Below are 22,358 nucleotides of genomic sequence, written 5' to 3'. Positions count from 1 at the left end.
TATATTAAGTATTAATTTCCCTTCGCCTGATTCATCTACTTGCAGATCATGAAAAGTCTTAATCTATAAACCACATTAAAATAAAAATTTTTTTGACTTCTGGCCAAGATGGAGGCAAAGGTAGATATGCTTTGCTTCCTCCTACAACCAAAAAACAGGACAAGAACAAATTTAAAAACAAAAACAGCCAGAGCTGCCAGAAAATTCAACTGCATGGAAGTCCAACAACAAAGGAGTTAAAGAAGAAACATTCATCCAGACTGGTAAGAGGGGCAGAGACAGGCAACCAGGGTAGAGACCATGCACAGCAAGGTGACAAATGTGGCAGGCAAGGTGGTGGCTGGTGAACCATGCAGTCCCACATTCATGTGCAGGTAAGCCAGGAGGAACAATTGATAAGAGAGACAGGCTGTGCACCACAGGGTTCCAGTCAAGAGAACTAAAGCCTCAAAACCTCTGACTATAAAAATCTGTGGGGGTTGCAGCAGTGAGAGAAACTCCCAGCCTCATAGAAGAGTTCATTGGAGAGATCAATGGGGCCTAGAATGTACACAGACTCACCCAGAAATCAGCACCAGAAGGGCCCAATTTGCTTGTGGGTAGCAGAGGAAGTGACTGAAAGGGTGAGAGCCAAGCAAGCAGCACTGTTCCCTCTCAGACCCCTCCCCTACATATAGCACTACGACAAAGCCAAGTGGGTTTCCCACTATTGTGAATACCTAAGGCTCTACCGCTTAAAATGTAACAGGTGTGTCAAAACAAAGAAATATGGCCCAAATGAAAGAACAGATCAAAACCCCAGAAAAAGAACTAAGTGATTAGGAGATAACCAACGTATCAGAAGCAGAATTCAAAACACTGGTAATAGGATGCTCACAGAAATGGTTGAGTATGGTCACAAAATAGAGGAAGAAGTGAAGGCTATACAAAATGAAATAAAGAAAAATATACAGGGAACCAACAGTGAAGGAAAGGAAAGCAGGACTCAAATCAATTATTTGGAGCAGAAGGAAGAAATAAACATTCAACCAGAACAGAATGAAGAAACAAGAATTCAAAAAAATGAGGAGAGGCTTAGGTACCTCTAGGACAACTTCAAACATTCCAACATCTGAATCACAGAGGTGACAGAAGAAGAAGAGCAAGAAACTGAAAACTTATTTGAAAAAAATAACTAAGAATAACTTCCCCAGTCTGGCAAAGGAAATAAAGCCAGGGAGTCTAGGAAGCTCACAGAGTCCCAAAGAAGGTAGATCCAAGGAAGCACACACCAAGACACATCATAATTATATTAGCCAAGATTAAAGATAAGGAGAGAATCTGAAAAGCAGCAAGAGATAAGGAGACAGTTACATACAAAGGAGCTCCCATAAGACTATCAACTGATTTCTCAGAAGAAATCTTGCAGGCAAGAAGGGGCTGGAAAGAAGTACTCCAAGTCATGAAAGGCAAGGACCTACATACAACATTGCTCTATCCAGCAAAGCTATCATTTAGAATGAAAGGACAGATAAAGTACTTCCCAGATCAGGTCAAGTTAAAGGAGTTCATCATCACCAAGCCCTTATTATATGAAATGTTCAAAGGACTTATCTAAGAAAAAGAAGATCAAAACTATGAACAGTAAAGTGACATCAAACTCACAACTATCAACAACTGAACCTAAAAAACAAAGCAAAAACACATGAAGCAAACAACTAGAACAGGAACAGAATCACAGAAATGGAGGTCACATGGAAGGTTATCAGCAGATAGGTGGTGGTAGGAGAATGGAGAAAAAGATACAGGGAATTAAAAGCATAATTGGTAGGTACAACATAGACAGGTGGAGGTTAAGGATAATATAAAAAATGGAGAAACCAAAGAACATATATGTACAACCCATGGACATGAACTAAGGGGGGATAGTGTTTAGGGGGATGCAGAGTGGAGGGAATAAAGGGGAGAAAAACAGGAACAACTGTAATAGCATAGTCAATAAAATATACTTAAAATAAAATAATAATTTTAAATAAAAAATTAAAAAAATTTTAAACCCTCTAAAATTAGTATAACCACACTTTTTAAAAGAGTTAAATTTCTTTCCAATCAAATAAAATTACTTCAGGTCATTTTCATCCTTTTAATTTTCTATGTGGACTCAATAAATGTTTATAGATTAATATAACTGTTTTTAGGCACACCAGACAATAGATGCAAATGGCAAATAGCATATATTTCAGTGCACATTTGTTTAGAATACTCTCCGTTGACTGCTATATTGATGTACTTGACCAAAGCAAAATACCTGTTGGTTTCAGTTAGAATAAAAAAAGTAGTTTCTCCATAATTATACTTTCTCTATTCATAAGCAATATGTCAGCAGCCTTTGTTGTTAGCAGGTATTAAGTGGCCAACTCCAATGTCCACTCCTATAGAACAAATGAGGGTTATGCAATGGCATTATTGTACTTGTCCTTACCAGCCATCTCCAAAATGAAGTCTATCTACCCATCCCACACCCAGCAGCAGTGACATAGGAATAACATCTTAAATGTCATGAGAACTCCTGCAAAACTTTCCCCAAAGAACTTGGTGATAGAAGGGGAACAAGGACTTCTGGCTAAGATGGAGGCATAGGTGGACACACTGTGCCTCCTTGAACAACCAAGATAGGGACAACAACAATTTAGAAACAGAATAACAACAAGAACTGACAGAAAATTGATCTGAATGGAAGTCGAACAACCAAGAAGTTGAAATAGACCCATTCATCCAGACCAGTAGGAAGGGTGAAGTCAGGCAGCCAGGTGCTGGTCACAGCACAGAGAGCAGAGAGCATTGGGACCAGGTGCGTGAGGCATCTGGGGCACACAAGACCACAGCAGGTGGACCCTGAGTGTGCAAGCAGCAACTGGCAGACCCCGGCCAAGGGGTGGCAACTGGCAGACCCAGCTAAGTGGCGATTGTGAAACAAGGCACTGCTCTCAACCCAGGATCACAGCGCTGGGAAATAGAGACTCAGGACACTGATTGAGGACACCTGTGGGAGTTGAGGCACACAAAAAGACACCCAGCCTCACAGGAGAGGTGCTTAGAGGGTCCCACGGCATGCACAAACCCACCCACATGGGGATAGGCACAAGAGGGGCCCAGTTTGCTTAGGGGAAGCAGCAAAAGGGACTGAGGTCCCACGGAGAATGGAGCAAGTGCCATTGTTCCCTCTCAACCCCGCCCCCACATACAATGTCACAACCCAGCGACTGGGGTGCCCAGCCCTAGTGAATACCTAAGGCTCCATGCCTCACCATAAAAGGTGTGACCAGACCAAGAAAAAAGAAAAAAAGAGATGGCTCAAACAGAAGACCAAATGAAAGCCCCAGAACCCATCCTTTTAAGCGAATGAGAGATAGCCAACCTATCAGATGCACAGTTCAAAACACTGGTGATCAGGAAGCCCACAGAATTGGTTGATTTTGGTCACAAATTAGATGAAAAAATGAAAGCTACAATAAATGAAATGAAGAAAAATATACAGGGAACCAATAGTGATGGAAAGAAAGCTGGGTCTCATATCAATGGAGTGGACCAGAAAAAAGGAAAGAAAGAAAAGAATGAACAAATAAGAATTCAAAAAAATGAGGAGAGGCTTAGGAATCTTCGGGACATCTTTAAATGTTCCAACATCCAAATTATAGGGGTACCAGAAGGAGAAGAGGAAGAGCAACAAGTGGAAAAGTTATTTGAACAAATAATAAAGGAGAACTTCCCCATTCTGGCAAAGGAAATGAACTTCCAGGAAGTCCAGGAAGCTCAGAGAGTCCCAAAGAAGTTTGACACAAGGAGGAACACACCAAGGCACATTATAATTACATTAGCCAAGATTAAAGAAGGAGAGAATCCTAGAAGCAGCAAGAGATAATGAGACAGTAACCTATAAAGGAGTTCCCATCAGACTGTCAGCTGATTTCTCAAAAGAGATCTTGCAGCTAAGAAGGGGCTGGAGAGAAATATTCCAAGTCATGAAAGGCAAGGACCTACATCCCAGATTGCTCTATCCAGCAAAGCTTTCATTTAGAATGGAAGGGCAGATAAAGTGCTTCTCAGATAAGGTCAAGTTCAAGGAGTTCATCATCACCAAGCCCTTATTTTATGAAATGTTAAAAGGATTTAGCTAAGAAAAAGAAGATAAAAAACATGTATAGTAAAATGACAGCAAACTCACAATTATTAATGACCACACCTAAAACAAAAACAAAAGCAAACTAAAACAGGAACAGAACCACAGAAATGGAGATCACATGGAGGGTTAGCAACAGGGGAGTGGGAAGAGGAGGGAGGGGAAAAAGGTACAGAGAATAAGTAGCCTAGATGGTAGGTAGGAAATAGATAGGGGGAGGGCAAGAATAGTATGGGAAATGTAGAAGCTAAAGAACTTATGACACATGGATGTGAACTAAAGGCGGGGAATGTGGGTAAGAGAGGGTGTGCCGGGTGGAGGGGAATGAAGGGGGGAAAATGGGACAACTGTAATAGCATAATCAATAAATATATTTTTTTTAAATTTGGTGATATGTGTGGAAAGGAATAAGAACTCTCATATCTTGGCCACTTACTTTACATTTAGTATCTAATCCTATGGAAATAATTCATGCTTATGATAAAAATTATATACAAAATTGTTTAGCACATTTTTTATAATAGCAAAAAATAGAAACAACCTAAATGTCCAAAAATAAAAGACTGCTTAAAAAAACTATGGTGCAACCATGTGATGTAGAATTAAACAGCACTTTTAATTGAGCATGCTTACAGAAAAATAGGAAATTACCAAAATATTATTTTATGAAACAGTGACATAAAACTTACATATATATTATTCTCTACCTTTTTTACATATATTCTTTATATATAAGATATGTATGTATATACTCTTTAATATTATAAAGTACTAAGAAGATCATTAAAATCACCCACAATTTTACCGTACTGTAAGTAAATTCATGAAAACATTAATGTTTTATCTCTTGGTGGTAAAGTCATGACTAGATTTTTTTCTCTTTGTTTTTCTTTTGTGTTATTTTGCTTTTCCAATTTTTTTAGTAAACTTTATCAGAAAAAATAAATAAGATTTTCTGTTTCTTTTTAACATGAGACCATTCAGTAAGTGGCTAAGATAGGGACTTTAATGAAATCCCTATAATCATCCTGCATCAATTTCATACCAGATATTAGTGCTGTTAAGACTGCCAAGGTTCATGGTTAAGCCTTCATCAGTGAGGTATATGTTTTGAGTTGTCCTTCCAGTAACTGATACCTACTTGTGCTAAGTAAAACATATACATGTAATTACTACCCTCCCCACCATCCACCCCACAAAGAAGATAAGCACAACATTTTTAAGTTATCAGAAGTAAAGTTAGTATAGCTTCTCACGAACAAACCTTTGAATGCTTCATGGTCTTATGAAGAAGGGCTTACATAGTACATAAGCCAGAGAATCATTAAACATATCATCAAATGACTGTTCACTTTATAAAAGACTTTATCACAGAATTCCTTACATGGCTGATTTCCTCATACATTTTGGTATTTTAAAAATAACTTCCTACTTGACAAATAAGCCAGGATGTACTTTAGGTCAAGTCAACAAAATTCTCTTGGCTCAATTTCCTCATCTACATAAGGATGGTTTTAACCATGCTGCCTGCCTTACAGTTTTCATGACTATCAAACAAAATAATTTACATATAGGTACTTTGAAAACTACATATATATATTATTTAGTGCTGTTGATTTTAAAAGAGAATTGGGGGTATTTTCAGAATTTTATTATTATTTTACTAAATACATACTTTTTTACATTTTAACAAAACTGAAAGACAATTTTAGATGACATACTCATTCCATAAAAAACAAATCCTCCCTTGACACCCACATTTTTTAGTTCTTCTGCATTTACTGAACATTGTACACTAGTTTCCATGCTATTGATACCTGAATTATGAGAGGCTCCAGTAGCTTTTCTACAGTGAATGTTTGGACCTGCAGATCCTGAGGATCAATAGTCAGTGAGATTGGTGTTTCAGCTGACATGCTGTCTGTGCACAAAAACAAAACACATTTATTAATTTTAAAAAATATTCTAAAGGAAGGCACTAATTAAAATCATAAAGTACATGATATTTCAGGACCTCTTCTTAATATCTGCTGTAGTCCTCCAAGACCAAGTTACCACATCCCCAACACAGAAATGCAATATTTCCAAGTGTTCTTTGAGGTCATGCTGCCCAAGCCTAGGTTCTCTAACAAATTAGTCCACACTAGCATATTCATGACTAAATAATAACTCAGCCCAGGTGGGTTTGCATTTGATCACAAGTCTTCAGTGACAAAAAGAATGGTCAAGTTGGTGAGATATATCTTGCAGTACCCAAGTCCTTTGACTTCCATGAAATCATAGCACTGAGACAGCCAGAGCCCATTTTTTCCCTGTTCTGGTTAGTGATGACTCAGATGAGGGCTCAGGTAAAACTTCATAAGACATGTTTTCAGTATTGTTTATTTGAGGGTTTTTATTGCAAAAGAAAGTTGGAGGCAGTTTACTTTCCTGTACAGAGAAGAAACTGATATAAATTGGCATAGTTATTGTTGAAAGAAAAGAAGGAGCCTCTGAGAAGACACTGATAATAAATTTAATTTTTAAAATTATGTAACTGGCAAATTATATTTAAAATAAAGGTAATAAATTTTCAAATATAAAAATAAATGTTTATAGTCCACAGAAATGTATATTACTGTCAATGCAAAATCTTCCCACTTAACTAGTATCTATTTTCTTCCATAGCTTCCTATATAGGCTAAGAGAACCTAAGACTCTTCCCTGGAAAATATACTGAGATTCCCTATGATACCCATAAAGACTAAGACAAAAAAAGAAATAGAAAATATTACTTTTATTTTAGTTTCTCTGTTTATTATTATAGATACTATTGGTGAATAACTGTTTCCTCTTTAATTTTCTAACTGACTCCATGAATGGACAGATAATGGATGTGTAGATGAATGAATGAGTCAATGAATGAATGAGTACACACTTTCATGGTCCATCTCTTCTCCAGAATCAATCCCTTCAACTTTACTCTCAATCTCAGTGATTCTAGGATAGAAAATTGTTGTTTTTCCCACACCGCTACCCCCTCCTAACTCCTTCCCCTGAGAGTCTCTTCCTAGCTTTTCAAACTCCCATTGGGCTAATTCCATAAAATCAGCATATCTTTGCTCTTCAACCTTTCACATGCTACTGGATCCTTTTTCTGTATCCATAAATGTGCTTTTGTATATACTCAAAGATAATCATGATCTGTCTCTGTGTGTGTAAGTGAAAGCTCAGTGCTTAACCAAGGTTCTTCCATACTATACACCTGATACATATCAGATACACACACCACCCTAAAACAAAAAAAATATCCTCATTGACTCTTATCTTGACATACACTAATTCTTAGATTAATAACATAATTTGTTTTTTAAAAAATACAGGCAAATACCGTAGAGTCCAGAAGCCTTACTGTTCTTCAGATGTTATGTCATTTAACTATACTCCACAATTCTCTTACTATAAAAATGGACATTTGAAGTATTCTTGAGAATAATGGGAAATTTGCCAAAAGGCTGTCCCCAGTAACTTAACATAGAAATAGAAACATGTACATAATGAAAATAGTGAACATAATTCACAAATAGTGTACATAATTCACAATAGTGAATTGAAATAGTGGACTTTCAAATAACATCATAATCAAATATACTCATAATACACATAATTCTTTCATGTCTATTTAGCAAAGTTTGATATTAAAAACAAAGAGAATTGATAGGACTTCTGGTCAAGATGGAGGCATAGGTAAACATGGCTCACTTCCCCTCACAACCACAGGAAAGATTACAACTAACCTACAAAACAACTATCACTCAAAAATTGTCAGAATGGAGCTGTATGGAAGCCTGACAACAAAGGAATTAAAGAAGTCATATTCATCCAGATAGGTAGGAAGGGTGGAGATATGGAAACACAGAAAGGGCAGTCACACACCTACTTGTGAAGGGTAAAAATCAAAAGAGATACCTCAGGAGCGAAGGACCCCAGCCCCACACCAGACCACTGAGCCCAGGGTTCCAGTGCCAGGAAGAGAAGTCCCCATAACTTCTGGCTATAAAACCTAGTGGGCATTAGAGCAGCAGAAAAACTGCAGTATTCTCAGGCATCACCTCTTAAAGGGCTCAAAATAGACTTAGGACTTATGCAGACTCACTCTTTCTGGGCTCCAGCACTGAGGAAGCAGCTGGAAGGGCACCAGTGGCATATGGGGAGAAATGGAAGTATCCAACAACAGGATGAGTGCCAGGGGACAGCTTCTTCCTGGATGAAACCCCAGAAGCCAGGGAGTGGTCACTGACCCTTTTCTGAGACCTCCCCACACTGAACCACACAGCAGCAACACCATATCTTAGACTCTATCAACTTGGCTCACAAGGGTTTTCCTGCCCTGGAGATTACCTAAGGTTCTGCTGTATCTAACTTACAGGTGTGCTTTTCTAGAGTAGGTTAGGCTACTAAGTCAGGGAGGTGAAGCAGCTCTACCTAATACACAGAAACAAACACAGGGAGGCTATCAAAATGAGGAGACAAAGACACATGGCCCAAATAAAAGAACAGATCAAAACTCCAGAAAAAGAACAAAACAAAATGGACATAAGCACTCTATCAGATGCAGAGTTCAAAACATTTGTTATTAGGATGCTCATGGAACTCATTGGGTACTTCAACAGCATAAAAAAAGATGCTCACAGAAATGAAGATTACACTAAGTGAAATAAAGAAATATTTACAGGTAATCAACATGGAGTGGATGAAGCTGAGAAGCAAATCAATGATTTTGAACATAAGGAAGAAAAAAACATTCAGTCAGAACAGCAAGAAGAAAAAGGAATTAAAAAAACATGAGGATAGGCTAAGGACCCTCAGACAGCTTCAAATGTACCAACATTCAAATCATAGGGGTGCCAGAAGGAGAAGAGGAAGAGCAAGAAGTTGCAAATCTACTTGAAAAACTAATGAAAGAAAACTTATAGACATACAAATCTGGGAAGCACAGAATGTTCCAAACAAAATGAACACAAAGAGGACCACATCAAGACATATCATAATTAAAATACCAAAGGTTAAAGATAAAGACTCTTAAAGCCAGCAAGAGAAAAGCAAGGAGTTACCTACAAAGGAGTTCCCATAAGACTATCAGCTGATTTCTCAAAAGAAACTTTGCAGGCTAGAAGTAACTAGCAGGAAGTATTCAAAGTGATGAAAAGCAAGGACCTACAACCTAAACTACTCTATCCAGCAAAGCTATCATTTAGAATGGAAGGGCAGATAAACTGTTTTCCAGATCACATAAAGCTAAAGGAGTTCATCATCACCAAGCCATTATTATATGAAATGTTAAAAGGACTTATTTAAGAAAAAGAAGATCAGCCCTGGCTGGTGTGGCTCAGTGGATTGAGTGCCGGCCTGCAAACCCAAGGGTTGCCAGTTTGATTCCCAGTCAGGGCTCATGCTTGAGTTGCAAACCAGGCCCCCAGTAGGGGGCACATGAGAGGCGACCACACTGATATTTCTCTCCCTCTCTTTCTCCCTCTCTTCCCCACTGTCTAAAAATAAAGAAATAAAATGCAAATAAATAAATATGAGTTCTTTTTTAAAAAGAAAAAGAAGATCAAAACTATGAACATTAAAATGGCAATAAATTCACAACTATCAACAATTGATTAAAAAACAAACTAAGCAAACAAGTAGAACAGGAACAGAATCAAAGGTATGGAAATCATTATGGGGGTTATCAGTTGGGACAGGGAAGGAGGGAAATGCAGGGATTAAGAAGTATGCATTGGTAGGTACAGAATAGACAAGGGGATGTTAAGAACAGTACAGGAAATGGCGTAGCCAAAGAACTTATATGCATGAGCCATGGACATGAACTAACAGAGGAATTGCTGGAGGGAACGGGGGAGTACTGGGTGGAAGGGAGCAAATGGGGGAAAATTGGGACAAGTGTAATAGCATAATCAATAAAAACACATTTTAAAAAATAAAATAAAATAATTATTCTGAAAGTCTCAAAGGAAACAAAAGGCTTTTGACAAATGTAATAATTTATGAAAGCATTCAAGTAAAATTACATACTCCAAAGTTGATTCTGCTACTAAAAACACTAATGCATACTAAATATTTTGTGTATGTATCAAAACGTTTTCTAGTCAACTCAGGAAATTAGAATAAGCAATTTGAAGTGAGAGGTGGAAAAGGAAAATTTATGTATTGAATGTCCTAGAACTACTCTATCTATGTTTTCAAGTAGCTATAATATATTATTTACTCGTCTACTAAAAACTGTAAATGTTGAGGGTTTTGTATAAAACCCAAAGCATTGTTTAGTACAAAGATAGAGTACACTTTGTGAAATGTAGTACATTTCTAGATAGTTTTATTGAATACAATCCAAATTTCCTTACTATCTACATTTTTTATTTTTTCTATTTTTGCCTTGAAAAAATATTATTCAAGTGGTATTGAGTGAAAAAATATTATTTGAGTATCTTCTCAAAATGAAAGTATAAATTACTATTACCCTATGATATATCAACACATAAAGACACAAATCCCTGTGGTTTAGCCCTTTACTATCTGTTCTCTCCTTTTCACTGATTTCACTTCCTTTTAAAAGTAGAAACATGATTTCTTTTCTCATATATTCATCTGAAATGTAGGAGATATGCTCTGAGAAAGACTCCAAATACTATTGCCAAATGGTTTCTTTTAAATGCATTTGTAGGACTGAAATGTTCCATTTTGGTTAGGTTTTTCTTTTTGTTTTTTCCAATCATTCCAGCTACCACTTTGATTTCCTCTAACACAGGCAACTCTAAATTGAAAGATAGAATATTCCCATGGTAACCTTTCTGCATAGCCCAGAGCCAATCTATACAATAAAATATGTCCTTCAGTTCCATAACCATTAGGGTCCTATTAAATGTGTACTCACAAAAGGGTTAACTTGTTACGCCTCTCATGACAGGTACTATCCTACATATAAATCAAGTCAAGGTTGCTGATATTGCTTTGTTCTTTCATCTCAGGGACAAGAAGTAGAGAACACTGTTATGAACTAAAATAAGATCTAAGTGAACTTTTACAGCCTTTAAAAACATGTTTTTTCACTGCAAAATTCACACTAGGTTTTTAGAGCTACAATGAGCACCAGAATTAGAGGCAAGGAAAATACAAAATTAAGGAGAGTAAAAATTATCCACATCATATGTAATCCTGCTCAGAGAGTTTTTCAGCCAAGAGATAAAAGACAAATCTAATTTGGCCAAATTATCCCCTGTGTGATTCTTTCTTTAATACATACTAAGTAAAGAAAGTTATTGAATTCATTTTTTCATGTCAAAAAATCTAGAATAATAAACCAACCAGTCTTTAAAGAATCTTGGCCACATATGATTATTATTCTTTGAATATTGCTGTTTGTTATTTTTTAAAAATCTTCTGGGTCTTTTGGATCAGTTCTATTTAGTAATCCTGATTTATTGGAGATCGGGGCAATAATAGGCAGAAAACTGCAGAACTTTACAAAAGAAGTCAAAACACAGTCAAAGCCTGACAAATTGTTATTAACCTCTGGTAGAAATAACACAATGTGGATACAAAACAAAAATCCTACTAACTTGTGGGTATTATACTCGAAGCCATTTACATCTCATAATCCATAAAATCTTAAGAGTTAGGACATACCTTCCAGACAATTCAAGAATACCTTCTACAATATCCTTCATTTCAACAATGTACGGAGCTTAGATGAATAGGAATGATGAGATGCTCACTGTGCCATTAGAGGCAAGTGATTACTTTTATAAAGTTCTTCCCTATGTCTGCCACATTTGAATTTCTATTTAATAGCGATGGCTTTATAAAGTGGAAAAGGTACAGGTTTGGAGACAGACACCCATTCTAAAATCCCACTTTTCAGAATTAAAGGGAAGAAAACAAATATTTTGGCAGCAGTAATGCAGGCCTCCAGGGATAATGCTTCAGGCTAGGCAGATGCACCTTTGTGGATCCTTCCCTTCTCCCCAAGCTGTCTTTGTCCACAATGCCTGAATTTTCTTCAGTGTCTTGTGCTTTATTCCCTGCTTGAAATCAAACTTGTATCAATTTTCAATTCATTTTGTTTAATAAGCATTTCTTTTTTAAATGCAGTTAACTCTGAGATGTCATTGGGGGCCACCCATTCACTCATACAGTAGTATAAACTAGCTCATAGCTCTCCATCTGCCATCCGGTGTGTCCCTATTATAGCACACACCATATTGTATTTTAGTCGTATCCTGGCAGGAAAAAGGGGGATATTAGATCGGATATTAGATTAGATATTAGGGCCGTGGAAAACTTCACCATGTCCAAACTTTGCTTTGATGTGGCATTTTCTCACAACCAATAAAGAGAAACCTTTTCTATCTCCCTATGGCAACACATGAACCCCTGTCTCCAAATTCCAGAACTCAGGTTTCTCAGTAAAACTAATTATTCTACATAAATGGACATGTTATTATACAATGGCTTGGAAACCTAACCATCTATAATATGGTTCCTATAGAAAAGTCTCTAATACCACATATTTAATTTCTTTTCTTTTTTTTAATTTATTTTTAGAGAGAGAAGGCAGGGAGAAAGAGAGAGAGAGAAACATCAGTGTGCAGTTGCTGGGGGTCATGGCCTGCAACCCAAGCATGTACCCTGACTGGGAATCGAACCTGCAACACTTTGGTTCGCAGCCTGCACTCAATCCACTGAGCTATGCCAGCCAGTGACATATTTAATTTCTTAAAAAATAAACTTGTTTAACAGTTTGTAATATGGCAGCTGATTCTCCTATAAGATTATTAAATTCCATGATTTGATTTATTCATCATAGTTACCCAATTAATTGAACTTTGTACCCACTTTTCAACAGAACTGTTCAGGTCTTTTTTTCAAGGATTATTATAGAGTCAAGTCTCCCCATTATATATTTTGATAATTAATTTTTATTTGCCTCTAGATGCAGATTTTATCTTGTCCCCCTAACATTTCATCTTGTAGAATCTGTACTTTTGTTTCCACCAGTCAAAAGTTGGTTTTAGAGAACCCAACGTACTACTACAACCTAGTTTTCTGTTTGCCTGTTAATTTGTTTTTTTTGTCGATTGGGTTCCACTTATAGGTGAGATCATATGGTATTTGTCTTTTACCACCTGACTTATTTCACTTAGCATAATGCTCTCCAGATCCATCTATGTTGTTGTAAAGGGTAGGAGCTCCTTCTTTCTTTCTGCTTCATAGAATTCCATTGTGTAAATGCACCATAGTTTTTTAATCCATTCATTTACTGATGGGCACTTAGGTTGCTTCCAGCACTTGGCTATTGTGAATTGTGCTGCTATGAACATCGGGGTGCATAGGTTCTTTTGAATTGGTGTTTCAGGATTCTTAGGGTATAATCCCAGCAGTAGAATTGCTGGGTCAAAAGGCAGTTCCATTTTTAGTTTTCTGAGGAAATTCCATACTGTTTTCCAGAGGGGTGCACCAGTCTGCATTCCTACCAACAGTGCACTAGGGTTCCCTTTTCTCTGCATCCTCTCTAACACTTGTTTGTTGATTTGTTCATGATGGCCATTCTGAATGATGTAAGGTGGTATCTCATTGTGGTTTTAATATGCATCTCTCTAATGGGTAGTGATGCTGAGCATCTTTTCATATGTCTCTGGGCCTTCTGCATGTCCGCCTTAGAGAAGTGTCTGTTCCAGTCTCTTGCCCATTTTTTAATTGGGATTTTTGTCTTCCTGGAGTGGAGTCGTATGAGTTCTTTATGTATTTTGGAGATCCAACCCTTGTCTGAGGTATCATTGGCAAATATACTTTTCCTTATAGTTGGTTCTCTTCTCTTTTCAGTTTAATGCTGTTTTCTTTAGCTATGCAGAAGCTTTTTAATTTGATGAGGTCCCATTTGTTTATTCTTTCCTTTATGTCCCTTGCTCTAAGGGACACATCAGTGAAAATATTGCTTCATGGAATATCTGAGATTTTCCTCCTTATGTTCTCCTCTAGAACTTTTATGGTGTCTTGACTTATATTTAAGTCTTTTATCCACCTTGAGTTTATTTTTGTGTATTGTGTAAGTTGGTGGTTGAGTTTCATTTTTTTTGCATGTATCTGTCCAGATCTTCCAACATCATTTGTTGAAGAGACTATTTTTACTCCATTTTATGTTGCTGCCCCCCTTGTCAAATATTAATGGACCACACAGACACAGGTTTATTTCTGGGCTTTCTATTCTGTTCAATTGATCTGTGTGTCTGTTCTTATGCCAGTATCACTATTTTGATTACAGTGGCCTTGCATATAGTTTGATATCAGGTATTGTGATCCCTCCTACTTTTGTTCTTCCTTCTCAAAATTGCTGCAGCTATTTGAGGTCATTTATGGTTCCCTATAAATTTTTGAAAAGTTTGTTCTATATCTGTGAAATATGTCATTGGCCTTTTGATAGGGATTGCATTGAATCTATAAATTGTTTTGGGTAGTATGGACATTCTGATTATGTTAATTCTTCCAATTCATGAACATAGTATATGTTTCCATTTATTTGTGTCTTCCTCAGTTTCTTTCTTCAGTGTTACGTAGTTTTCCAAGTACAGGTTTTTTACCTCCTTGGTTAGGTTTATTCCTAGGTACTTTATTTTTCCTGTTGCTATAGCAAATGGGACTTTTTCCCCTGATTTCTTCAGTATGAATTCTATAGTTTCCAGTTAAGTCACTGAACATATGAGGGCCAGGCATGAAACCTGATTTCACTAGAAACCTCCTTCCAGATTCATAATGATCCATTAATAAACATTTTAGATATTATTTTCAACCAGTTACTAATCACTTTTGTATGAAATAATCTACTTTTTTAAATTTGGCCCAGCCCTGGCTGGTGTGGTACAGTAGACTGAGCATCAACCTGCAAACTAAAAGGTCACCAGTTCAATTCCCACTCAGGACACATGCCTGGGTTGTGGGCCAGGTCCTCAGTTAGGGGTGTGTCAGAGAAAACTGATATATGTTTCTCCCCCCACCTCTTTCTCTCTCCCTTCCCCTCTCTCTAAAAATAAAATAAGTAAAATCTTTTCTTTTAATTTTGTCCAAAAATACTGTGGGAATTTTTTTAAATGCTGTACTGAAATAGAGATGCTCTTTCTACACATTCCTATTTAAGAATTCAACTTTTTTTAAAAAAATGAAGTTTGACATACCTTGTTCCTAGACAATGTATGTTGACTGGTAGCAATTACTGCCATTTATTTACATTTTAAGTTTTCAGTTTTCCTACAGTTTTGTGCCTAGAGGTTCAGTCTAATTTTAGAAGCCACCTTTTTATCTATTTTAAAATACAGATATTTGCCCTTCCTTTACTTTCTGGCAGGTCTTTTGGTGACTCCCAGGAGAGAATCTGTGAACACATCTGCAAATCACTTTAGAACTCAGAGACATACTTCTTCAATGTATATATACTTCAACTGATTTAAAGAGACTGGGCTATCCCTCTTGTTTTTATTATCTAGAGTTTCATTTGTTTTTAATTAATTAAAAATTTTTATCAAGTAATACAAGGCTTAACCACATATGTAGTAAAGACAAATCTCTCTCCCATTCCTGTCCTCTGGTCACCTAATTTCTCTCCCAGAGACATAGCAGGTCACATTCTCATATAGTTCCAGAGATATCATATATAACACCCGTATATATGTATTTATATTTTAATACTAATTGTAACTTACCTGCTTTTCCCACTTAATTCATTCCTTTGTATCAATGCTTGTTCCACCCTGGCCAATTTGACAACGGAGTTTACGTGCATTATCTGCCATCTGTTAGTCTCATATCATCTGATCATGCATTCATTCCTTATTCTTTTTATTTCTCTTTCTTCAGTCTATAGCTTAGGAAGCCTGTCTTTCTTTCCTTCAGCATGTCTTTCTAACCCTAGCAACTGAGAAGTGTTAAAGCCTTTCCAACATTACTTTTCCTAGTTTCAGCTACTTCCTTTTATTTGCCTTCAGTCATGTGTCATTCTTCCCATCTTTGATCCACGTGCTTTTCGGATTTGTGCCCCCTACGTACATACTGGGGTTTCAGGCCATTGGTGTGGCTTGATGATAATTTATGGAGTATTTAAACACATCAGCTCCTCTTAAATTCTGGTGAGAGAAAAAGTCGTAAAGCCCAGCTCCTGTGACTGTGTATCTGCATTCTTCATTTTTTATTTATCCCATTCCCCTTATGTCATACTTACTGTTAATCTGAAATTCCCTCCCCTTAAAGTCTAGGATATATGTGTAACTGTGTCTAACATTGTCTTACTTACCATTGTCACCTCTACAATAAAACAGTCACTTTCTCCCAAACCAGTAGTGTCCACAGGCTTTGGAAGACTCCATGGAGCTAAGGTAATATGCCCTCCAGAGCCTACACCTACCCTTCCTGAATCTCTCAGAGTATTCAGTACCCCAACTTCCTACTCAATCAGCCCAAGCCCACTTCAGTGTCTATGTCAGCCTCTTCCTGAAATCCATCATTCTAATAGTGAATAACTCGATATGCCCATCCTTACACATGAGAGGTAGACAAGAGGCAGCTGTGTGCTGAGTATGAATGGAGCATGGATATACAGATGGGGCTGTCTGTTTGCATGTATTCAAGGCCTCCCAAGTGCAAAACAGAGTTAGAAGTGAGAACAGAAGAGAGCAAACAACCTGTCAGGGGCACGGTGAGCATCCTATACCACCTCATTCTAACAAGACATCAAGTAATTCAAGAATTCTAAATCCAGATCTTGCCTTTCACAGCATTTTGAAGGCACAGATTTCAAGGTAGAAAGATGGGAGGATATAACCTATTTTAGTAGCTTGTTAGCTTGATTTGTAACATGTACATATGTAGGTATATGTTATGCAGGACTACGTTTGTACCTTCACTCTTCTCACTACTTGAGGACAGGCCTGCCCAAACTTTCCAGCACTCCATATAACACCAAATTCTTCCTTATTGGTCAGATTTTCTTCTTTCATTGTTTCCTCAATCTTCCAAGATATGTATTTCTCACAGGTGTGACAGTAAAAAGTCATCAGTTATTCCACTTTTATGAGAAGACTTCCTAAAATTATGTAAATGTACCACCACACAATGGTATTTTAACAATTTTTTAATCTATAGAGGAAAATTCTTATTAATTTTCTGCAAATATCATTTTTTCTTCTTTTCCCCCACCCGCATTCAGGTAATCTGGTGCTATTCTTTTTTAAGTCTATGAGTTTCCATGCAAGTGTGTGTATTTACTATACATATTGTATATTTCTCTACCTTTTTTATTAAGGTGTAATAAATGAAATTAGACCCCTCATAAAAATTAACTTGAAATGGATGCAAAACCTGAAACCATGAAACTCCTAGAAGAACACATAGGAATAAATCCCCCTGACATTGGCCTTGGTAATGATTTTTTTGGATACGACACCTAAAGCATAAGCAACAAAATCAAAAATAAACAAATGGGACTACATCAAACTAAAAAGCTTCCACATGGCAAAAGAAATAAGCAGCCCTAGCCAGTGTGACTCGGGTGGTTGGAGCATTGTCCTGTACACCAAAAGGTTGCAAGTTCAATTCCCAGTCAGGGCACATACCTAGGTTTGGCGTTCAATCCCTGGTGTGAGCACATACACGAAAGTGACCAACCGATATTTCTCCCTCTGTCTCTCTCTCTTCCCCACCTTTCTTCCTCTCTCTATAAAATCAATAAACATATCCTTGGGTGAGGATTAAGGAAAAAAAGACAACCTAAGGAATGGGAAAAACATTTGCAAAACATATATCTAATAAGGGGTTAATATCCAAAATACATAAATTACTCTTACAACTCAATGGCAATAGTAATAATAGTAATCCAATTTTATGGGCAAACAAACTTCACAGACTTTTTTTCAAAGAAGATACATGAATGGCCAGCAGGTACATGAAAATATGGTTAACATTACCAGTCATTAGGGCAATGCCAATAAAAACCACAATGATATATTACCTCACATCTGCTAGAATGTCCACCACCAAAAAGACAAGAGATAACAAATGCTGGTGAGGCTACAGAGAAAAGGGAACCCTGTGCATTTTTGTTGGGAACAGAAACTAGTGCAGCCACTATGGAAAACAGTGTGGAGGATCCTTAAAAAATTAAAAACACAACTACCATATGATCCATAAATTCCAATTGTGGAACATATCCAAAGAAAACAAAAACACTAACTTGGAAAAATTCTTCACCTCCATGTTCATAGCAGCATTATTTACAATAGCCAAGGCATGGAAACAGCCTAAGTGTTCATCAACAAATGGATAAAGAAGTTGTGGCATGCACACATATGCACACACAGAGATAAATATTATTCAGCCAAAAAAAAAAATCCTGCCATCTGCAACAACACGGATGGACTTTGAGAGCATTATGCTAAGTGAATAAGTCAGACAGAAAAAGACAAATACTATATGATCCCACATATATGTGGAATAAAAATTTTTTAACTCATAGAAAAAGAGATCAGATTTGTGGTTACTAGAGATGGGGGAGGGAAGAGGGAATTAGAGGAGCATAGCCAAAAGGTCAAACTTCTATTTATAAAAGAAATAAGTACTAGGAATGTGATGTACAGAATGATGACTGTAGTTACATTGCTATGTGAGATATATGAAAGTTGTGAGGAGAATAAATCCTAAGAGTTCTCATCACAAAGAAAATGTTTTCTTTTTTATCTGTTTATTGTGTCTTTTTGAGATAATGGATTCTAACCAAACTTACTGCAGTAATCATTTCACAATATATGTAAGTCAAACCATTAAGCTATATACCTGAAACTTATATAATGATGTGTCACTTGTATCTCAATAAAACTGGAAAAATTATTTTGTGAACATTCAACATCACCTTCATAAGTTAATTAATTAACTAAATACTCAGAAAACACAACAAAAACATTTAATTTATGATCTATTAATATCTATAAGATTATATTTAATTTGTGTTTTCCAGGTTCCTAAATTTACTATTGTTTACGATTTATTTATTATTGACCTCTCACATAACTTTCTCTGGATAATTACTATGCATCACCTCTATTAACATGGTTCTTTCTAAGCTCTAATTATTATCCTAACACTAACAAAAATAGGTTCACTTGCCTTTGATGGTTTTATCTGGGAATAGGTGTTTCTCCCAATAAGTCTTTTATCAAAAGTGTCTTTGAGCTTCATGAGATCCATCTGGATCTCATTTAACAAAACTCTATTGAGTGAAATATAAAGGGGAAACATCCCTACCATCACCACAAATGTTAATTTACCTAATACTCTACAGTTTCAAAGTATCTGAAGAAAAGGTAAGCAACCTTTTCTAGTGGGAGGTTTTTAAGCACTGAAACAATGTCATAGGAAACAGCCTTTATTTTAATTGTCACTAAAAATTTATTTTGAGTTCATAACAAAACTTTGTAAACCTCATTCTTCCTCATTGTCCGTCCCACTTCAGAAAGGTTGTCATAATTCAGCTAGGAGCAATGTGAAGGATTGAAAACAAAGGTTAATTGACAAAAAAAATCTAAATTTTAATAAACAGGTTTAAGTAAAGAAAAGGAAAAGGGGACATGGGGATTCACTACACAATATTATCACAGTTGATTTTATACAAATCAGTCTTGGCTAGAGTGAAATGAAATGGAAATAGGACAACTATAATAAAACTTTTCTACTAAAATCTCCATATACACCTGTTTTCCAAGCTCACTCCCATCACAGCCTAGCCCCACCTCCATGCATCCAGTGAAATACACACATCCTTTACTTACTTGGCAAACAAGAGGATCTCAGGTTTCTCAGAAAGTCAGTGAAATCAGACAATTGCCTAATATATACAATGGAGAAATATTCAGGTTTCTTTCTTTCATATCTTACACTTTATAAATACTTTCCATGCATTTATTTGGAGATCAATAATTGTAAAATCTCCTCTATCTAGCCTTTTGGTCACTATAAGGGCAAAATGGTGTGAGATCAGAGGCACCCCTAGACTATCAGGCACCATTCATTTATTCATTCAATTTTATATTTATTGAGTTCTAGTTTGTAGCAGTTATGGAGCAGGGAAGACTATAAACAATAAACCTAACAAAAAAGAAAAATGTTTAGTACATTGGAAAATGACATATACTATGAAAAAAATGAAAATGAAACACAGAGCCCTGGATGGTGTGGCTTGGTTGGTTAGGCATCCTTCCACAAACCAAAAGGCTGTGTGGTTCAATTCCTGATGGAGGCACATGCCTGGGTTGAGGGCTTCAGGGCACATGCAGAAGGCAGACTACCAGTGTGTCTCTCTCACATTGATGTTTCTCTCCCTCCCTTCTCCTCTCTCCCAAATAAAAATAAAATAAAAATTCTAAATGAAACACAGAGGTAGGATAGGCAATAGAGAAGTTGGGAGCAGATTGCAGTATTCAATAAGATCAAAATTAGCCTCACTGAGAAGGGGACATTTGAGCAAAGACTTGAAGAGGTGAGGAAATTAGCCAAGCAGACACATGGGAGAAGGTCATTCCAGGCAGGGGTAATGAGTAAAGCCAAATCCTTACAACAGGAGACTGCTGGCATGTTTGTGGAACAACAAGTAAGCCAGCATAAACAGAGCAGACTAGAGTAAGCTACACACAGCTTAGTAGGAAAGATCAGGAAGGTAATGCGGGGGGTTCTGCAGATCATGTTGAGCCCAATGGAAAGTACTGCATGGGTTTGAGCACTAAGAAATATGGTCGTGTTTATATTCTGGAACAATCATTTCAGAAAAAAAAGTATGGAGAGGGGACAAGAGCAGAACAGGTTCTCATTTAACCTATTGAATATTAAATTTAAAAATCCATATACAAACCACAACTTGGCTTATATCTCTGACATCTAACAAAGGCTCGACAAATATTGATATCATTATCCGCTTTTCAGTAGAAGAGCAGAATCTACTATCTACATTTAGCATAAACACGTCTCTATCATCCATAGAGCTTGTAATTACTCTTCAAGAAAGTTTTCACTCTTTGTTCCCATAACAAAAGAGTTTAAAACAAAGTGTCCCTCTGGTACCTTCTTTTATAGGATTTCTTGGCTTCAAATTCTATGGCATATTTCCTATATGTGCACTAATTAGAAATGCAGCATACCTAAATGCTTCTTTAAAAAATTCCTAACTCACAAAAGCCTCATAAGGGATCTTGAGCCTTTAAAATCAATTCAAGAGTGTCATGTAGAAGGCATGCTCCAGGATTAGGGCTACAGCTATTAAATGTGCTACAATGCACTGCCTATTGGGATCCCCAAGAGTCTGCACTTTTCATTTTCTTGGCTTCCAAGAACTCTAGGTTTTAACAAAACAATGTTATACTTTATAATAAAAGTATCTTTAGCACTTTGTAACTCAAACTTTAAGAGCTTCTTGAAAGCATTTAAAGTTCTCTCAATTAAAACTTTCTTTAATCATCTAATTGAAGTTATTTGGAAAATAATCAAGTTAAGACCCTACTCCCCAAAAAGATATGCTTTATTGATTCTGTATGGGAAGAATCGAACAAAATTAAATTGCATTAAAATATGTACTTACTCTAGCCATAGTAATGAAATAAAACTTGCTTCCACACACATACAACCTAGATGGAAGCTATGAAAATAGTTTTTAAAAAATCTGAGCCCTGACCAGTGTGAGTCAGCTGGTTGGGTGTTGTCCTGCAAAACAAGAGGTTGCTGGTTCCATTTCCGATCAGGGCACATGCCTAGGTTGTGGGTTGGGTCCCTGGGAAGGCTCATAGGAGAGAAATCGATTGATGTTTCTCTCTCACATCAATGCTCCTCTCCCACTCTTTCCCCCTACCTTCTCCTCTGTCTATAAATAAATAAATAAAATCTTTCCTTAAAAATCTGAAAGATGCCTTAAATAATATGAAATAAACAAAGAAAAACAACATATTCTACTTATGCTTAGATTTTACATTATATCCTCTTTTTTAAAGATCATATTTATTTATTTTTAGAGAGGGGGAAGGGGGAAAGAGAGGGAAAGAACATCAATGTGTGGTTGCCTCTCGTGTACCCCCTACTGGGGACCTGTCCTGCACCCCAGGCATGTGCCCTGACTGGGAATTGAACCAGTGAC

The 22,358-nt window shown here is 36.7% G+C and overlaps 1 protein-coding gene across 3 annotated transcripts in view; it reads right to left on the bottom strand.

Moving 5' to 3' along the window:
• CTNNA3 (catenin alpha 3) overlaps positions 1–22,358 on the bottom strand; it is a 1,497,017-nt gene that overhangs the window by 1,444,933 nt on the left and 29,726 nt on the right. For all 3 annotated transcript variants that reach the window (XM_028513307.2, XM_036026899.1, XM_036026898.1), the window contains exon 2: positions 5,977–6,080. In XM_028513307.2, the coding sequence (XP_028369108.1) occupies positions 5,977–6,075 (99 nt within the window). In that variant the 5' untranslated portion in view covers positions 6,076–6,080. The remainder of the gene's footprint in view (positions 1–5,976; positions 6,081–22,358) is intronic.

Source organism: Phyllostomus discolor, chromosome 5 (assembly GCF_004126475.2).
Source record: "Phyllostomus discolor isolate MPI-MPIP mPhyDis1 chromosome 5, mPhyDis1.pri.v3, whole genome shotgun sequence".
Lineage (NCBI taxonomy): Eukaryota > Metazoa > Chordata > Mammalia > Chiroptera > Phyllostomidae > Phyllostomus > Phyllostomus discolor.
The sequence above is the reverse complement of the archived record's forward strand: the minus strand, read 5'-3'. Positions and strand labels throughout refer to the sequence as shown.